This window comes from Dipteris shenzhenensis, chromosome 29 (assembly GCF_047967505.1).
Source record: "Dipteris shenzhenensis isolate YYH24624 ecotype China chromosome 29, Dip_SZ_1.0, whole genome shotgun sequence".
Lineage (NCBI taxonomy): Eukaryota > Viridiplantae > Streptophyta > Polypodiopsida > Gleicheniales > Dipteridaceae > Dipteris > Dipteris shenzhenensis.
The window spans coordinates 6,318,807-6,337,498 of NC_141624.1; the positions used below are offsets into that span (position 1 = coordinate 6,318,807).

General features: G+C 45.4%; 1 protein-coding gene across 3 annotated transcripts in view; it reads right to left on the minus strand.

Moving 5' to 3' along the window:
- LOC147882359 (Met-10+ like family protein) overlaps window positions 1-18,692 on the minus strand; it is a 128,949-nt gene that overhangs the window by 19,705 nt on the left and 90,552 nt on the right. For all 3 annotated transcript variants that reach the window (XR_015543901.1, XR_015543900.1, XM_087401034.1), the window contains exon 7: window positions 5,427-5,538. Coding sequence is in view for 1 of the 3 variants with exons in the window: in XM_087401034.1 (XP_087257160.1) it covers window positions 5,427-5,538 (112 nt within the window). In the remaining 2 variants the exon portion in view is untranslated. The remainder of the gene's footprint in view (window positions 1-5,426; window positions 5,539-18,692) is intronic.

The following is an 18,692-nucleotide window of genomic DNA, read 5'->3' on the forward strand; positions in this document are numbered from 1 at the left end:
AACAGGTCCAAAACTTAGACATGTTTCATCAAGTCAAGAGTGGCTCAGCCCCTTATCCTTGAGCTGTATCTTGCTTCCACTACTTGAAAATTCTTTTCCTAGTACATATCATCGAGGTGTAATAGACAACTCGAGTTCCGCTACATGGGGGGTATGAACATAATGTATGTCAATATTGGTCTTATAGGTCTTTTTGCCCTTTTTGCACACACTAATAAAGCAGAGGGTCAGGCCGGTTTCAAGCGAGACCATGGGACTATGGATCACATACTCACACTCAGGAGTGTCATTGAGGAGGCCAGATCACGGAAGGAGAGGGTTTATTGCTGCTTTGTGAATTTCAGCAAAGCCTTTGACACAGTACCTCGAGCTCGTCTCATCACATCCTACAAACACTGGGATTTGATCAGGAGATCGGCTGGGCAGTCATGGCACTGTATGAGAGTGTCTCAGGCCGAGTTCGTTGGACAGGCGCAGGTTGGACAGATGAGATCTTGAGTATCATAGGGGTCAAACAAGGTTGTACCTTATCACCGACCCTATTTGGCCTCTACATCAATGAGCTTGAGAATTTCATGGGCGCGTTCGGAGGGACCGGTTGCTCACTTGCTGGGATCATTGTCAGGATTCTTCTTTATGCATATAACGTCGCACTCTTGTCGTCCACACCCGAGGGACTCCAGCGACACCTGGATGCACTGCAGGCTTTTTGTTTATCCCATGATTTGGAGTTCAACCTTGGCAAGACCAAGGTCATGATCTTTAACACCTCTCGAGCAAACATTCAACGGAAGCAGCTTACTTTTACTTTCGGTGGGTCACCAGTTGAGATCGTATCCTCATACATTTACTTTAGGGTCATCTTCTCCGGCCCGATCTTCATGATGAGATCAGCGATGCAGGCCAGACTCAGCAGGGGATATGCCTCACTGGCTCGGCTAGAGAAACAATGCTTCCACTCCACTTCCAGGACAATCGGACCAAGGCTCTTCTCTTCGACTCCTTAGTCCGACCAGCCGATATGTATGGCAGCCCTTGTTGGGGGCCTGACATGTCAGAGATAGAGTGGACACGGGTGGAGCGCCTACAAATCCTCATGCTCTCACGGATGATCCGGGGGAAACCGTCTGTACCACATCACATCATTCAGGCCGAGTTTGGTGCTTCTCCACTCCAGCTAGATGTAGCCTTTCAGACCATCACATATCTACATCGGGTTAGATCATATGGGGACTGCACATCAGGGAGACAGGGGTTGCCATGGTTGGCTCTCGATTCCTCCATGAGGATGGCAGCAGAGGGAGACGAGCTATGCTGGTATGCACGGACTCACAGATGGTTTGTGAGACTAGGGTTCCACATCGATAGGATACCTCCTTTTCAGTACAATTTAGATGCCCCTCTGGTACTCCCACCCACCAACTCGATCGGGCCACACACCAACCAGGTCATTCAAGAGGATCTCCTGCAGCTACACACCTTTAGGACCTAGTTGGAGCCGAGGGAGCTTCCAGTGAATCTGAGTTTCTACAGAGATTACTTTCTTCGTATTTCGGAGGAGGGATTCATCACACCATCGGGGTACATTGAACTTCATATGCCTCACTCACTACAGATCTCCATCGGGCAGTTTCGGGTATCGTCACACCGCCTCTGCATAAAGAGCGGCAGAGTAGAGGGGATTCCTAGGGAGCATCGCTTATGCATATTGTGCGATTGTCAGGAGGTTGAGTTGGAGGAGTATTTTATTTTCAGGCGCCCAATGTACTACGAGATCCGAGGTCGCTACCATTGTGTCTTCAGAGACGGCTCCGGGCTCCTTTCCAGATTCCTCGCCTACCCAGATCAAAGATGCCTCGCGGCCTTCATTCACGAGGGGATCCGACACAGAGAGCACCTACTCAGGTGAAGAGGCTTGGCCACATCATCAAACACCTCTCAGAGCAGGATCACAGAGTTCTTCCCATCGAGTGACATTGATCGTCCAGTCTCTAACCGCAGACGTGACAAAGACCCCGACCCGACGACCGCAACACGACACACGAGACATCGAGGGGACACACATATCACTCTGGGGGACCTCCCATCATTGTTTAGACCCGGGATACGTCCCACGGGAGTCACGGTGGCTCTGGTCTTGCATCGGACCTCGTCCAAGAGACCGAGACGCACGGCACCCCTTGACGGGTGCCAACGTCCCATCACCGGCTATGCACCAGCCAGGGCGACATGACATACGGAGGATTCCGCTCCGCTCCAATCCTTTTCTTTTCATTGTTACATCCAGATGTATTTGATTATGTATGATCAGACTTAGGATTCAGCACGGGTGATGATGCTCGTTTCAGTAGCTCCACCCTTACTGTGATTTGTATCAAGTTTTCTTTCAGTCTCATAGACCCATCGGTCTTCCGAAGACTCTAATAAAAATTTATTTCTTTCTGAATAAAGCAACCAATGGTACAAAGTAGGAGCTGATTGCATGAATGGATTCCTTAGATATTTTTGCAAAAAGACCTTGTACCCATCAACAAGCTTGTGATGCAAAAGACTCAAGCCATTTTGACAAGAACGACAAGAAAGAAAGAAACCCCATTCCGAAATACCTCATAATTGTTAGAAATGACCCAACAGAGGGTACACACAGCAAAACACTGATAGTAATGCCCAGAAGCTCACACAATGTGCGTGTGAGGTGTGGAATCACAAACTTCTTAACTTAATGTGCATAGAATAGACGTGCATACTCATCAATAGACAATGAACCAGCCAGATAGAGAAACCACCAAAATAATGTATTTCCGTCCAAAACTATGGACACAATACAAAAGAGAGAGATACAGAGTCCCACCAATGGTGTGGTCCTCTGATCTTACCACAAGGTACTCCTCCTATCTGCTTGCTATCTCTAGACTCGAGCCCGCATGCTCCACCTCGAGCATAAGTAGGCTTTCTGTCCAAAGATCCAAACACCTTGCTGCCCTAGAAGACAGCCAAGGTCCAGCCCTAGATGAACTCTGTCTGCAGCAACTCCTAGTCTCCTCTGCCTCCTGGATGTAGGCCTGAGGGTGTGAGTGTAGCTGCTCCTGCTGCTCCTCTGATGGCTGAGCTGTTGAATGATTTGTGAGGCCTAGGGCCTCCCCTTTTATAGGCCCCAAGGCCTGCTGCAGAAACCGACTGGCAGACCCCTGAATGGCCAACTTTCTGTCTTTCCTAAAACCGACCTGGTTGGCTGCCCCTACCTGCCCAACCAGGGCCCTATATAAGGGTCTTCTCTAGGCCTTTTGCAGCCTTTGTTCCAGGGAATCAGCCCCCCTGGCCAGCCCATCTCCAGGCCTGATTTGCTGGCTCCAACCAGACCCACCAGCGTCAGCCAATGGCCGACCCAGGGGCTGTTGCTCCCTTCCATGGTTGCGCCACCTGCCCTCAACTCTAAATGGCTCCAAACCTTCATCTTCCACAATGGGTAATCGGTCCCATCAAGCTTGCTCGTGTCTCCAAAGTTAGGGATCTGAAATCTGTTGGCCATGACAATGAAGTGAGAAGGATAAAATTAGAGTTCGTACACTTGCCTGAACCAGAGCCTCCCGTCTGGATATAATCCTTTAGACACCTGCCAGAACCTGAGCGTCCCGCCTAGGAACAACCCTTCCAACGTCAAAGTTAATTCTTGAGCAAGGTCTCTGCCTTCAAGCTTCACTTCTCGTGAACTTCCATCAAGGCTCTGATAGCATGTTAGAAATGAATCCCTACAAAGGGTATCCTGCAGGGCGGAAGACTGATAGGCTCAAATCGAAGCTGCTCTGCTGCTCCTTCTTGCTCCCTGAAGTGCTACTCTAGATGATGCCAAGTGGGGGGCCTTTGGCCTCTTTATATAGGGCTGGATGCTCCCCTTCAATAGCCGACTATGTAGGGGGAATTGACCTAACCCAATCAACCCCCCCACTCAACTTTGTTGCTTTCCATAAAACTCTTGAGGGATGGCTGGCCCAGCCTGGCCCTGTGGTAGGCTGCAACTAGCCCAGGCATGTCCATCCCTAACCCAGCCTATCTCACGGTCTCCTGGCCCCTAGATTTGCTGTGAACAGCACGCCTCCATGCTGTTGTAGTTCCGCCTCCTGCCAGGCCCCTTCCAACTTCCGGATCTGCTCCGCCTCTGTTGCAATCTCCAAACCTTGCACAATCAGGTCCTCTCCACCCATGGACAGCCTTTGGACATTGCTCAGCATATGCACACTGTGTGGCATGCAGGAGGTTGAGACAGAGGAGCATTTCATCTTCAGGTGTCCCGTTTACTATGAGATCCAAGGCTTTTCTACTGCCTCTTCAGAGATAGTGATGGGGTTTTGGCCCATTTCCTCTGGCTGGTTTCATTCATGAGATGCTTAGACACCGCGAGAGGATACTCCGAGCACGGAAACAGGAGCAAACTTCTTCCTCGACTGATACCTCTCAAAGCTCTATCACGGAGTTCTTTCAGCCAGATCACATAGACCCCCACGAGACAAGACCTCGGCATGACCGTGACCCGAAGCCTGTGACCCGACAGCTCAGACAGAGGGTTGACACACAGATCATACTTGGGGACATACCCTCCTTGTCAGTGCCCGACCGACGGGGGTCACAGTGGCCCTGGTTAGACACAGAGCTACGACTAGGAGACATACCAAGACTGCAACCTTAAGGGGTCGACGGCAATCCATTGCTGACCTCATGCCTCCACTACCTCATCCATCCTAATGTCCTACTGCTGATGATGATTATGATGATGTCGATGCTGATGCTGAGATTGATACACATAGTCGACTATTGACATGACTATGTTGTACTTAGGACTTAGTACTGCCATTTTGCATTTTTTTGCATTCTGCATTGGTGTGGATGCTCGTTTAGTAGCTCCACTACCACGGCTCATTGTATCAGGTTTTTCACAGTCTCATAGACCCATCGGTCTTCCGAAGACTTTAATAAACTTTCTTTCTTTCTTTCTTTCTTTCTTTCTGCCAGATCTGCCCTCCATGGAGGCTCTCTATTGCGAGGTACTCTCTCTTCTGCTGCCTGCATGGCAGCCTGTTTGCTGACGATGTGGCAGCCCCAAATCTCTCTCTTTTGTCCTATGGTCCACCCCCCCGATGCACTCCTCATTTGAGGGCTCACAGATGAGGAGGTCACCTCTACTATTCCAACAATAAATGCCACATCTACTGATGATCTGAAAATATATGATCATTATGCCTTACAATCTTAATCACATCAATCACCCCATACATGGAGCTGATGATAGCTCGCATTAAGTCCTAGAACATATCTGAGAATCACAAGCACATAAAATGTAAAACCAGTGACCACTTTAATGAGAGCTTTATGTTTGCAAGCAACCACGCTACAATCTCAAAGCAAAATGGCAAAGATGACAGGAAGGATACCTAGAAACATCTCTGCGTTTGTCGGAAAGTTCATTACAACTTGTGTCATAAACACAGGCTTATTGAAACCAAGTAGCTTTCTTATAAATTTATGACCATCTAAATTGTAGACCTGCATGTAAAGTAACATCTATACAAAATGAGTATGGACTTGCAATCATAAATGCAAAAATGAATGTCTTAAATGCACAAAAACCAAATTGAAATAAAGTGACATTATTGTGAAGGCTAGATGAAATGACAACATTTGCACTGTTAACCATTGCATGCTTAATTGACAACAGCACTCCAAAAGAAGCAAAGAATTAAGGAAGGACACCGACAATGCAATAACTCGCTCCAAATATTTAAAACTTGAAACAATCAAATCGTGTTAATGTGCAAATCCAAATTTCTAGAATTGTTGTAATCATGTCAAAATATACATGATCATGTGGTAAATTAGAGGTACATTTTAAAACTTGAAACAATCAAATCGTGTTAATGTGCAAATCCAAATATTTCTAATAGTGTTGTAAACATGTCAAAATATAGTTGATCATGTGGTAAATTAGAGGTTCATTCAAATCAATCTCTTATTGTCTATAGCCGTGTCCCGTGATGGATTTCATGATTCTAGATTTGAGTCAAGTGACCTCATGTATGAACCATGCTCATATGTTGAAGACCAACTCCGTCATTAAGCAAGATCATGGCATGGGTCCTTGACATATGAACATGGTTCCGAAGATGGGAGGTTGAGTGGATGTTGAACTTACCTCCTGAAGAATTGAAGCTCAAAACTTTTGGTCACCATGTACAGGATACTTTACATGGACAATGGAAAGAGGCCCCCAAATGGTCCCAATTTGAGTACTATTATGCACATATCAACCCTAGATTCTCGGAGACTTACATAGAGAAGCAAGCACAGCCACAGTAACACCAATCTCACCTCACGCTCGGCACGCCACAACCTTGATCCATGCTAGGTCCTGTCGTGCTGGAGTGGAGGTTGAACCCTGGGGTCCACCCGATGCCCACCTTTGCACCCTTTGTGATCATAATGAGATAGAGACAGAGGAGCACACGCTTCTCTTTTATTTTGCTCATAAACACATCAAATACAAGTATGAACACATGTTGCATAACTTGGGGGAGCACATGCTTCTCTTTTATTTTGCACATAAACACATCAGATACAAGTATGAACACATGTTACATAACTTGGGACCTGTGCAAAAGCATTCCAAGTATACGTAGGATCTGACTACCTCCACTGGCTCCCTGGTAAGCATGAAGGCCTCCCACTAGAGTTGAGCCTCGTCAGTATGGAAGATCATTCCCTTGGTTTTACCAAGCTTGAACTTCATGTTGTGGGTTTAACAAAAAGCATGCAAAGTTGTCAAGTGCATCTATAGTCCCGCAACCGTGTTAGAGACCAGCAGCATATAATAGGATAGGTATGAAAGACTGTGCTAGAATAGATCACCGCTCTTTGAGTATGTCCACAAAATAGACCAGTTCACCGATGTAAAGGCCAAAAAGAGTGGGAGAGAGGGGGCACCCCTACTTCACCCAATGGTATTGCTCATTTCCTCCGACAAAGGGTGCACACTATACCCGTAACTCTCTCATACAAAGTCATGACTCTCCATATAACATCGTGTGCAATGCCCAAGGCTCAGAGTCGTGTGACGAGGCGAGCTCATGGTACTAAGTCAAAGGCCTTCCGCAAGTCCACAAAACAACCTAGCCTCCTCTAAGAGGGTTTGAGGGTTTGAGAGTGATGTAGGGTAGGTCAAGCAAAGAAAGCCCAAGAATGCAATGAAAGGAGACAAAAACAAGCTGTTGTGATGAATTGCTGCAAAACTGAGTAAAAGTACAAGAGAGACCCAATACAACAAAACCCTAGGGTAGGGTGCCTAAGTGTCTTAACTAGTACATGTCCTAACTGTACCGACTAACCTAACTGCCTATAACTAGGCCTACAAGGCACATACCAAGGAATGAGTGACACCTATGGATAGCCCATAGAATGGCCTACAAACCCCCCTTCATAGTATGGGCTGAAGTATCCTAGACACGTCTAAAATACCTAAATATCTAATGTCATCGTTGCACATGTTCATCCTATAGGGATATAGCAACCTATGACCGTACAGAGCATAACAAATCAAGTCACAAAGGTACTAAGTTTAAAGCTTGCCAGAAAGCTTCAACCTTTCTAAAAAGATCTACCAAGTTGTCGTCAGTGGGAACATAAGACAACTGAATATCACCTGCTGATAATCTCTCTCTGACATAGAGATAGTGAGCCTCAATATGCTTTGTGCGGACATGGAAAACTGGATTCTGTGCAACAGCCAAAGCACTCTAACTTTCAGTGAAGATGACGGTAGTAGTAGTCTGACATGCATGGAGATCTACAAGTAACTTCCGGACCCAAACACACTCTCGAGTCTCGTTGTAGCTATAAAAGCTGTTATGTACTCAGCCTCACAACTAGAAGTAGCAATTATAGTCTGCTTCTTGTTGAACCAAGAGATGCATGAAGTACCAAGCATGAAACAATTGCCACTATATGACACACGTGTGTCCGAACAGCCAGCCCAATCACTATCAGTGAATCCATACATAACAAGTGAAGAATCAACCTCATAAAGGAGGCCCAAATGTTGAGTGCCTTTGAGGTACCTAAAGACATGCTTCACAGCCTACCAATGCTGCGTAGAGGGGATGTGCATATATCTGCTCAACTGTGAGACAGCATATTGAACATCGGGTCTTGTATGACATAAATAAATCAAACAACCAACTATCTATTGATAGAGGGTGACATCACATGCACCACTTCCATCCTCAGATGAGAAGTAAAAACCAAGCTTTAATGGTGTGGATACTGGCTTGCAATCCTCAAACTGAAAACGCTACAAAAGCTATCCAATATACTTGGATTGTATAAACCCAGTTAGTTCCAATGGCATTCTTGTGAAGAGGCAAGTCACATAACTCCCAAGTGTTATTCTTATAGATAGAATCCAATTCAGCTTGCACAGCCTTCGACCAACATTCAATCTGAAAGGCATCTTTATGGCATAATGGCTCTTCATTGCATGCTGCAGCAACCAATGCACAAGCAACCAAATTAGCATGCTCTTTCAAGACAGCTGCTCTAGTACGGGCTGGTAGAGGAGTATCTTTTTTGCTGTCTTTTAGAGTATCAAGGAGCCAACGGGGGACCTTTTTGGGATCCTGTATTTCAGCTCTCTCCTGGTCAAGAGCCCTATGCACAATATCCTGATCAAGCTAAGGCATAGCAAGCGGTAAACCGTGCTGAATTTCAGAATGTACAGGTGGCTATGAATGACCAATAGATGAAGGAGGAGCAACCTCAGATGTGACATCATTATGAGAGTCTGACAAAAACAAAGGCATCAAGCTGTCAAAGAGATCTGGGGCATAAAAAATGGGCTGTTTTTTCACAGTCCAGCAAAGGCATAGAGGAAGATTCATCAAACACAACATTCCTACTGCCAAAAACCTTGCCCACGCAGGGCTGGTAGAGCTTGTAGCCCTTGCTCTTTGAGCTATAACCAATAAAAATGCATTTGACAGCTTTATCATCCAACTTGGTGCATGTCTGAGAAGGTGCATGCACATATGCCAAGCATCCAAAAGTCCTCACGTGAGAAATCCTCGGCTTATGACCTGTCCAAGCCTCATAAGGTGTGAGGGTCTTCAATGCCTTTGTGGGACATCTTTTCAAAATGTAATTTGCAAACATAACGGTATCCAACCACAACTTGTTAGGCACCTGGCCATCTCCATGACTGATCTATTCTTTTTCTCAGCCACGGGATTCTGCTGAGGACTGTAAGGCACAGTGCATTGATGATGTATGCCACGTGAGGCCAAAAAATCAGCAAATTCCTTGGACATATATTCACCCCCCATGTCGGTATTAATGTGGGCAATTTTCAGACCGCTTTCATTCTCTACCACGGCAATAAAATGTGCGAAGCATGCAAAAACTTCAAATTTGGATTTCAAGGCAAAAATCCAAGTATATCTGGTGAAGTCATCAATAAGTGTGACAAAATAATAAAATCCCCCAACAGCTGCAACCCGCATGGGTCCACAAACATCACTATGAATCAAATAGAGCTTGCGAGATGCACCAACTTTCCCGTCCTTATGAAATGCAGAACGGGGCATTTTACCAAGCAAGTAAGCTTCACAGACATGTTTTGAAGGCATATGCATTTTAGGAAGATCAACAACCATAACATCGTTATGTATTTTCACAAGAGCTCCAAAGTTGAGGTGTCCAAACCGCACGCCACAAATGAGTATCTATCATAGTAGAAATATCAAGAGCATACGCATTTGCATTTGCAAGTCCAACAACATCCAAGCATTTGTCATAGGCATCAAGCCTGTAGAGCCCTCTAGTCAATGTGCCGGTCAACACCACCCACAAGTAACTATAGCTGAAATAGAGATGAGATTCTGGAGATGCCTCGAACTTAAAGCACATTGTCTAGAGTCACTACACCACCAGAAACAGAAGTAATGGCCACTTGCCCATTGCCTATTCACTACATATGATGCATTATTGGCACATGTAACTATCCCCTCCTTAGATGCACGCTCAAGTGAGCTGAATAACTTCCGGCAGGAAGTGATGTGCTTGCTAGCACCACTATCAAAGAACAGGGCATCAAAAACATCAAAAACTGTCATGCAGGCATCATGAACATCAGGATTTTACTAACATGTGACAAGAAATACCCAATGCTGGCTGACTCATGTCGATCGTCTGGACTAGAAGAACCACATACTACAAGAACAGACTCTTTCTTCTTCTTTTCAAATGCAATTCTCTTCCTCAATTCAGAGATTATATGCCCAGGTTTCCTGCAATAGTTGCATCTCTTTTTTCTTCTTCTCCCCAGAAGAAGAGGCATCATGGGAGTGATCAGCATGTGTATGAGGGAGCTTACCATCTGAAACCTTGCCCTTGCCCTTGTTTTTATGCTATGCAACAAAGGCTTGATCACTAGCCATAGAAGCGTTTCGGTTTACATGGCTTTGTTCCTCCTATAGTAAGAGGGCAACAGCTGGTCAACGGAATAATGATTGGCATTGCCACCTGCAAACCAACATCAAAGTAGTAGCAAAGCCCTAGTAGAAGTTAGGCAACCCATCAAAGATATTAGAAACAAGTTGAGAATCAGGAACCACCTCATCAATTGCTCTTTCAAATCCTTCACACTGGTAAGATAGGCATTCATATTACCACCCTCTTCAAGTTTCAAGTCCTTCAACTGCTTGCACAGATAGGAAACCTCGCCTCATTCCGCACCTGATATAAGGATGCAAGGTGATCCCATGCTTGCTTAGCTGTCTTGCAAGACCAGATATGAGGGATAATGACCCTTTTCATTGAAAGAGCAATCAAGGCATGTGCTTTGGCATCACGTCCATCCCATTGAATCTGCTCTTGAGTAGGAGGCAAAGTACCTGTAGTGGAAGATGCAGCTGTCTCTCTACCCCTCACATGGGCAAGTGCCCTGGTTCAGATGGGCTTACCCCCTCTTTCTTTATTTCATTTTGGGATCAGATTGGGGATCACATTACCTCAGCCCTGCAGGGCGTTTGGGACTCGTGAGAGCTGCCAGACTCACTTGCAGAGGGCCTCATTCATCTTTTCCCAAAAAGGGGTTGCAGAAATTTAGTGCCTCAGTGGAGACCAATCACTCTACTAAAAGATGGTATGATGAATCTTAAAGGATGAGGATAGCCAAAATACTCTCTAGAAAAAATCGAGGCTGGTCAGAGGACCACTGGGGGTGAGTGTCAGACTGTTCAGAAAGGGCTAAGGAGGAGCTGTAGGAGGCAGAAGTGCTGCAAGAACTGAATGAGGAAAGAGGGCTTGGAGGCCCCATATTTATAGGGCTGATTGGCTGGTCCCATAAAGGCAGCCCTAGGCCACATACATGGCAGCCCTAGGGAGGGGTGCAGGGTAGCCTATAAAGGCAGCCCTTCTCCTGCCATTCTCTTCACTTGTTCCAGCCCTGAGGGGGCCCAGAAGGGCTCCTATCCTAGGTTGGACCTAAACGTATCCTTAAACCTAAGACGAAAACACTACCCTACGGCTCTCCAGAGAACAAGGACTGATCTTCCGACTTGACCTAAGGCTGAGAGACTGATTTACATAGCTTGTGCCTGACTGTCATTGGACAAGGGCTCAAAAAGGGGTCACAGCATATGACAAAATCTCCTATTAGGGAACTATTACGCACTTGTCAATGTGGCCAGTGTGTCACTTTGCACCCAAGTGCAGGGGTGCATGTGACATTCCCTCCTTAACTTGGCGGTAGGTTCATTGCTTCCAAGTAGTCCGCTAATATCTGGGAAAACTCCTAGAAAACATCTTTGTCCAACCACATTGCTTCATGGGTACCTCGATCACGGAACTTGGTGTAAAACTCCCGGATCTTGCATCTCTTGCCCACCTGCTTCAATCTTTGCTTGATAATGTGTAAATGCACCCATTGCCCTTCTTTATACTGAAAATCTCGTCTGGATTTGTTAGCATGGCGTGTATACAATGCTTGATCTTTGGCGATGCAGCTTTCACAGACTCCATAATCTCTGCCATTGATTTGGTGGTTTTGTTAGCTTCAAGAGATGGAGACACCATCCATGTGAGGACGATGTAAACCACCGTCCAAACGCCGCTTCATAAGATGTGCGACCAATACTCGAAGAATAGGTATCGTTCGAAATGGCCTGCACAAGTGAAATAACTACTCCCACTTTCCCTGAGCATCATGACAATAAGCTTTCAAAATATCAAACGCCATACCATTATACTTTTCCGTCTCGCTGTTTGATTGCAGATGGAAAGCGTTGGACATCTGCAGCTTAGTACCAAAATTATCAAACAAGGCTCGCCAAAAGTTAGACGTAAACTTGGAGTCTCAGTCGAATGTGATGGTCTTTGGCAACCCTCCAATGGGATACCAACACTTGATAAACAAACGAGCTACAGAATCTTCTCTAGGTCCAATCAAATCCCTTGAGCACTAATGATGTAGCCTAAATACTCAATTTCCAGCAACCCGAATTCACTTTTCTTTGCGTTCAAGGCTTCTGCTCGTCGGGCTGTAGATAGCCTCCCTTAATGCCCGCTTTAGCCTTCTCATCCGTCTTTTGACCGGAAGCCTGGTTGTCTTTCTTTTGGAATTGGTTGTCCTTGTTCTGATCCTTACCCGCTGTGCTGTTTGACTCCTGTGGGGCTTTGGAATCTTTCTGGACCTGTTTGGGCTTTTCCTTGTTCAGCATCATCTCCTGATTCTGTGCGAGAGTTAGCACCCCCTCGTAATCCGGCGGGTCGAAGTTCCAAATGGTATAACAGATGTTGGTGTCCAATCCTCGAATGAATTGCTTCATCTTGGCGCGCTCCGTCATGCCCAACTGCTATGCCAACGTGATGACCTTGTTACTGTATGTCAACACAGGAAAGCCATTCTGGGAGAGACTAGAAAATTCATCCTCCAAGTTAAGCATATATTGGGGTGGGAGAAAACGGTCGGCCACAAATGTTACCCAAACGAAATTCGTCTTAAACATTGTTGGGTCAATATGCTTACTTGCCCAATGTTGCCACCAGGTTACCGCCTCACCCATAAGATGAGGGACTACGAGGTAGACTTTCTCTTGCTCATCTAGAATCCACGCTAACGGAAAATGAGCTACAAACTGATAGATAAATTGCAAAATTTTTGAATGGTCACACTTACCATCATACTTAACAAATTTGGAGTGGACTCAGTAAGTGGTGTTACCTTTGTCGATGACGACGCTGTGGCGATGACGGCTGTCGTGCTCAAACTTGCCTGCATAGTGGCTAACATTTATTTGTGTTGGAGAAACATCGCCTCTAGGTCTAGCTTTTCTTGCCTCTCTACTTGGGCGAGCTTTGCGCATTGCAGTGCCTCCTCATTTTTGCGTTCCTCACACATCAACAAGAGCAATTTTTCAAAATCTGTGGTTCCTTCTAGCGGCTTTTTAGCTTCTCTTTCCTCCAGACGTTGTTTTGTCTGGTCTAGCAATCTTCTGCTCTCTTCTAGCTGGGATGAATGTTCTTCGAGTTGTAGTAGGAGGACCCGATTCTGCTCTAGAAGGTTTACCATCATTTCTTGAGCACTTGGCAGAAGCGTATCTTGTTGGTAGTCTTTCTCCTCTTCAAAGTCTTCAAGGTTGAGTCCTTTTCCTAACCCGACCAAAGCTCTGATACCAATGTAACATGCAACGGTAATCCGATCGTGTAATTCACAGCAAGACCTTTAAACCTTTAGCAAGGAATTAACGTTGTACACCATAGAGAGAGAAAGAAGATGAGGGTAGAGAGAGAGTAGAGTCGACAATGAATTGGGTCCCGGTACCCACTAACCCCAATCAGGGGAGAATTTGCTGTATACTTGGAGAACTGAGAAATACAAAGAACACTCTTCGAAAGTGCACGAAACGCGCTTCTGAGAAGCTCACTGTGTACATGTAGAGCAGACCCAAAGACCTGAGAGGCAACACCGACCGATACTCAGACCTTGATACTGTCCACACTGACGATGTAGGACGCTTTGTTGGGGTAAGTATGATCAAGGGCTTGCTCTATGGTGCATGTGTGCATCTAGGGGAGTCACATGTGTGTTTGTGTGTGTTGTAAAGGCACATCAAGTGCCATGATGTGTCTAGTGTGTGACCTAAGTGATGATGTAAGACAAAGAGAATCCCACTAACGTAGGGATTGATTCCCACTGATGTAGGGACTGATAGCCACTATGTAGGGAAGGTATTACCTTCTCCCCCTTTCTATAAAAGAGAGTCTTTTCTCTCTCAATAAAATAGAGATTTCATTGTGCTCTCAGACCTCTTGCAAGATGCATCTATTCTATCCTACGGTATCTTACAATTGGTATCAGAGCCAGGTTCTAGATCTAGCCTAGCCTAGCATTAGATGCTATCTCTAGCATAAACTACAAGTTTCTTCATCTTCTCCATTTTCCTCCTTCTTCCCAAAATCTTTGAGAGCTCTGTTCTCTGCCTACAAACGACCATTGCCCAAACCCTCTGAGCTGCAAACTCCTCTTGTATGGGCGAACTTCCAGCTGCAAGCATTTGCTGAAATTTCGACTGTAAGTGAAATGCCAACACTCACACTCCTCGACGAACATTCGCGCAATTCTGCCTCTGTACCTACCTATCTGCAAATTCCTCTGAGCCCGTGCTGGACAACACTGAGGGCAAGCTGCTGCTGAAATCTGAGCTCATTTGGACAACAGATGGAGGAGAAAATGACGAAAAACCAGTCGACTTTCAAGCTACTGGCTATGGCGACCTGACGCAACATTAGGCCTCTCCTTGCTGGTAGCCCTTCTCTGGTATAAGGCCCTTCTTCCTGCATAAAAATCCCCCTGAATAGAGCTATGAGCTGTGAGAATTGCACCCTCCAAGTTCAGGTCTCTGTTTTGGACAGTTTTGACAATGTTGTGAGTTTGATGCTACATTAGATGCTACTTTAGCATTTCTGATGTTTTAAAGTGTTGAATAGCTTCAGTACAACTATGGCTACAGCTTTGCTTTAAGTTGTTACACCTGGATTTGCTGGGAATGCTTTCATTTAGCCACCTCTATGAAGCATACAAGTGAAAGCATCATTTTCATTATGATTTGTAGTATGGAATTTGGCTACAAGTCTTTGCTACTCTAAATACTTTGAAGGATTATTTTTGCTCATATTTTCACTTGTAAGGCACTAGACACCGCCCTCGGGTAAGACCTTGCCATGGAAGCTAAGACCTTTTTTGAGAAGTTGGTTGGAACTAGTTTCCATACTTGGCAAACAAAAGCCAAGCTTATGCTTATGAAAAAGAAGATATGGAATGTTGTGAATGGAAAGAAGTCTACAAAAGAAAAAGCTAAAGACAAGAAGGACTACTTCAACAACAAAGCAATTATGCCTGAAGGAAGAACTCCATCAGCAAATGAAGAAAATGAAGACTATGCTTTTTAGGCACTTCGTCTTTTTTGTTTATCATCACTTGGTCAAAATTTTGAGGTTCTCTGCCTGGAGTAGTACTCCAAAAAGAATATGTTATGTAAATCACCTCTGGTCACCATATGATGTAGGCCATGTGATATGTGGTTTGACTATCCCATTTCTGTGAAACTCACACCCTTGGGAACCCTTGCTAGCATGAGATCCTAGCCATAGATTAATCCTTGACCACCATGAGATGGCATGAGAAACTATGAGACTAGATGATGAGAGGGGAAGGTGAGTGGGAGAAGTACAAGAGGGAGAGAGTGAGAGAGAGAAGACTCCAAAATGTGCGGGTGTGAAGTGTTGAGAGGGGAAGGTGAGTGGGAGAAGTACAAGAGGGAGAGAGTGAGAGAGAGAAGACTCCAAAATGTGCGGGTGTGAAGTGATGAGCCACACCACAAACTCTTAAGTTTTATTAGGATTAGGTTTTTCCCCCTATGACTGTGTAATTTTTATTCTTTTCTCCCCTTTAGGCATATTGGCCTTTAGGTGGGAGGTTGTTGGTTAAGACAGTCATAGGTGTCATAACTTTAATAAAAGGGATGGCAATGTGCCTTTACCCCAACAACCTCCCACCTAAAGGCCAATATGCCTAAAGGGGAGAAAAGAATAAAAATTACAGCAATATACAGTTACTGTATACAAGACCATAAAATAAGAGTGGTCTCATCCTAATCCCATGATGTGGCGGCAATGTGCAAACCGCTCTGTAGGCAAGCTCTTAGTGAGTAAATCTGCAGGATTATCATCAGTATGCACCTTCACAAGCTCAAGTCGCTTGTCTTCCAGTACCTCCCTGATGAAATGATATTTCACATCTATGTGCTTGGTCTTCTGATGAAAGACCGGATTCTTTGCCAACATGATAGCACTCTGACTATCACAAAAAACTGGCATATCTCCTGTAATGCCCAAGTCTCCCACCAGCCGAGTAAGCCATATTGCTTCCTTGCAAGCCTCAGTGGCTGCAACATATTCAGCTTCAGTGGTTGACAGTGCAACGCATTTCTGCAACCGAGATACCCATGATATAGCACCTCCTGCAACTGTGAAAATATAACCGGTAGTAGACTTCCGGTTATCTGCATTCCCTGCATAGTCTGAATCTGTAAAACCATGCACCAATGCATCCTGCCTACCATAGCATATGCACAAGTCTTTGGTACCCTTGAGATACCTCAAGACACCTTTCACTGCTTCCCAGTGCCACTTGCCTGGATTTGCCATATACCTGCTGATGACTCCCACCGCAAAAGCAATATCCGGACGAGTGGCAACCATGGCATACATCAAAGAACCAACTGTAGATGCATATGGAACCTTGGCCATCTCAGCCTTATCATCATCTGATCTGGGGCTGTCCTTACTGCTGAGTTTTAAATGTGGAGGCAACGGGGTACTAATAGACTTCCCCCCCTCCATTTTAAACCTTTGCAGTACTTTGTCAATGTACTCCTTCTGTGACAGAAACAAAAGTCCCTTGGACCTATCACGAGTAATCCGCATGCCAAGAATATGGTTTGCATCACCCAAGTCTTTCATGTCAAAAGACTTATGCAGTTGTTTCTTCAAAGCACTAATCTCATGCTGAGATTTACTGGCAATCAGCATGTCATCCACATATAGAATGAGTAGCATCAAACTGCCATCCTTTGCCCGTTGAGTGTACAAGCAATGATCGGTCTCACACCTATGATACCCTTGGGACTGCATAAAAGCATCAAACTTCTTGTACCATTCTCTTGGTGCCTGCTTGAGTCCATACAAGCTCCTCTTGAGCTTACACACAAGCTGCTCTTTCCCTTTAACAGCATATCCCTCTGGCTGACTCATATAGATCTCATCATGTAGATCTCCGTGAAGAAAAGCAGTCTTCACATCCATCTGACATAAATCCATGTCCTCATGAGCAACAAGAGCTAACACTGCTCTCAAAGTAGTCATCTTGACTACAGGGGAAAAGATCTCATCAAAGTCAATGCCCTTCTCCTGCTTAAATCCCTTGGCAACCAATCTGGCCTTATACCTCGGTAAAGCATTTGAATCCACTTTGACTTTGTAAACCCACTTGCATGGCAAAACCTTTCTGCCTGCAGGTAGCTGCACCAAGTCCCATGTATCATTCTGAAGTAGAGAGTCCATTTCTGACTGCATGGCTTTCTCCCATTTCCTTTTCTCTGTTCTTCCCATAGCTTCCTTGAAGCTGGAAGGCTCACCACAATCTGTCAGCATGATAAAATCAGCCACATTATTGGCTCCTGGAACAAACCTGGCAGGAGGCCCTTGTACACGGGTGCTCCTCCTAACAAAACGTTCCGGATTAGGCTGCTGTCCAGCCTGTTCGTCATGCATAGGTGGCTGTACCACCATATCTGGCTGTTCTACAGCCCCATCTGCTGGCATATCCAGTGGTGCATCATTGGCAAACTTATCTGGCTGATTTCCAGCCTGTATACCCTCTTGAACAGGGTTATCTGCAGCAGCCTGCTGCTGCATATAAAAGGGCATTCTTTGCTGTCCAACATCATCATAAATAACCCTCCTGTATTCCACAGGTTGCACGGGTTCCTTGTGTACACTATCCTCTTTAAAGATGACGTCATTGCTGCGTATAATCTTCCGTTTAACGGGATCCCATAACCTGTACCCCATTTCACCTTCGTCACCATAACCCATAAAGATGCATCTGAGAGACTTTGGCTCCAGTTTGGTGCGCAGTTCTTTGCGTACATGAGCAAAGCACTCGCAGCCAAACACACGTAAGTGCTTGTATGAAGGTGGCTTGCCAGACCACACCTCCTCTGGCACTTTCAACTCCAAAGCCTTGTTTGGCGACCTGTTAATAATGTGAACTGCTGTTTGCACGGCTTCTGCCCAAAAGCCATGGGGTAATGCAGCATAAGACAACATACATCGAACCTTCTCCTGAATAGTTCGATTCATCCGCTCACTTACACCATTGTAAGATGCATTATGAGGGGCTGAGAGTTCCTGTTTAATGCCCTTAGCTTCACAGAACTGTACAAAAGCATGTGACACATACTCACCCCCATTATCGGATCTGAGGCATTTCAGCCTACGACCTGTCCGATTCTCAACCTGAGCGACAAACTTCTTGAAAGCATCTAAGGCATCGCTTTTATGCTTCAAGAAATAGACCCACACTTTGCGTG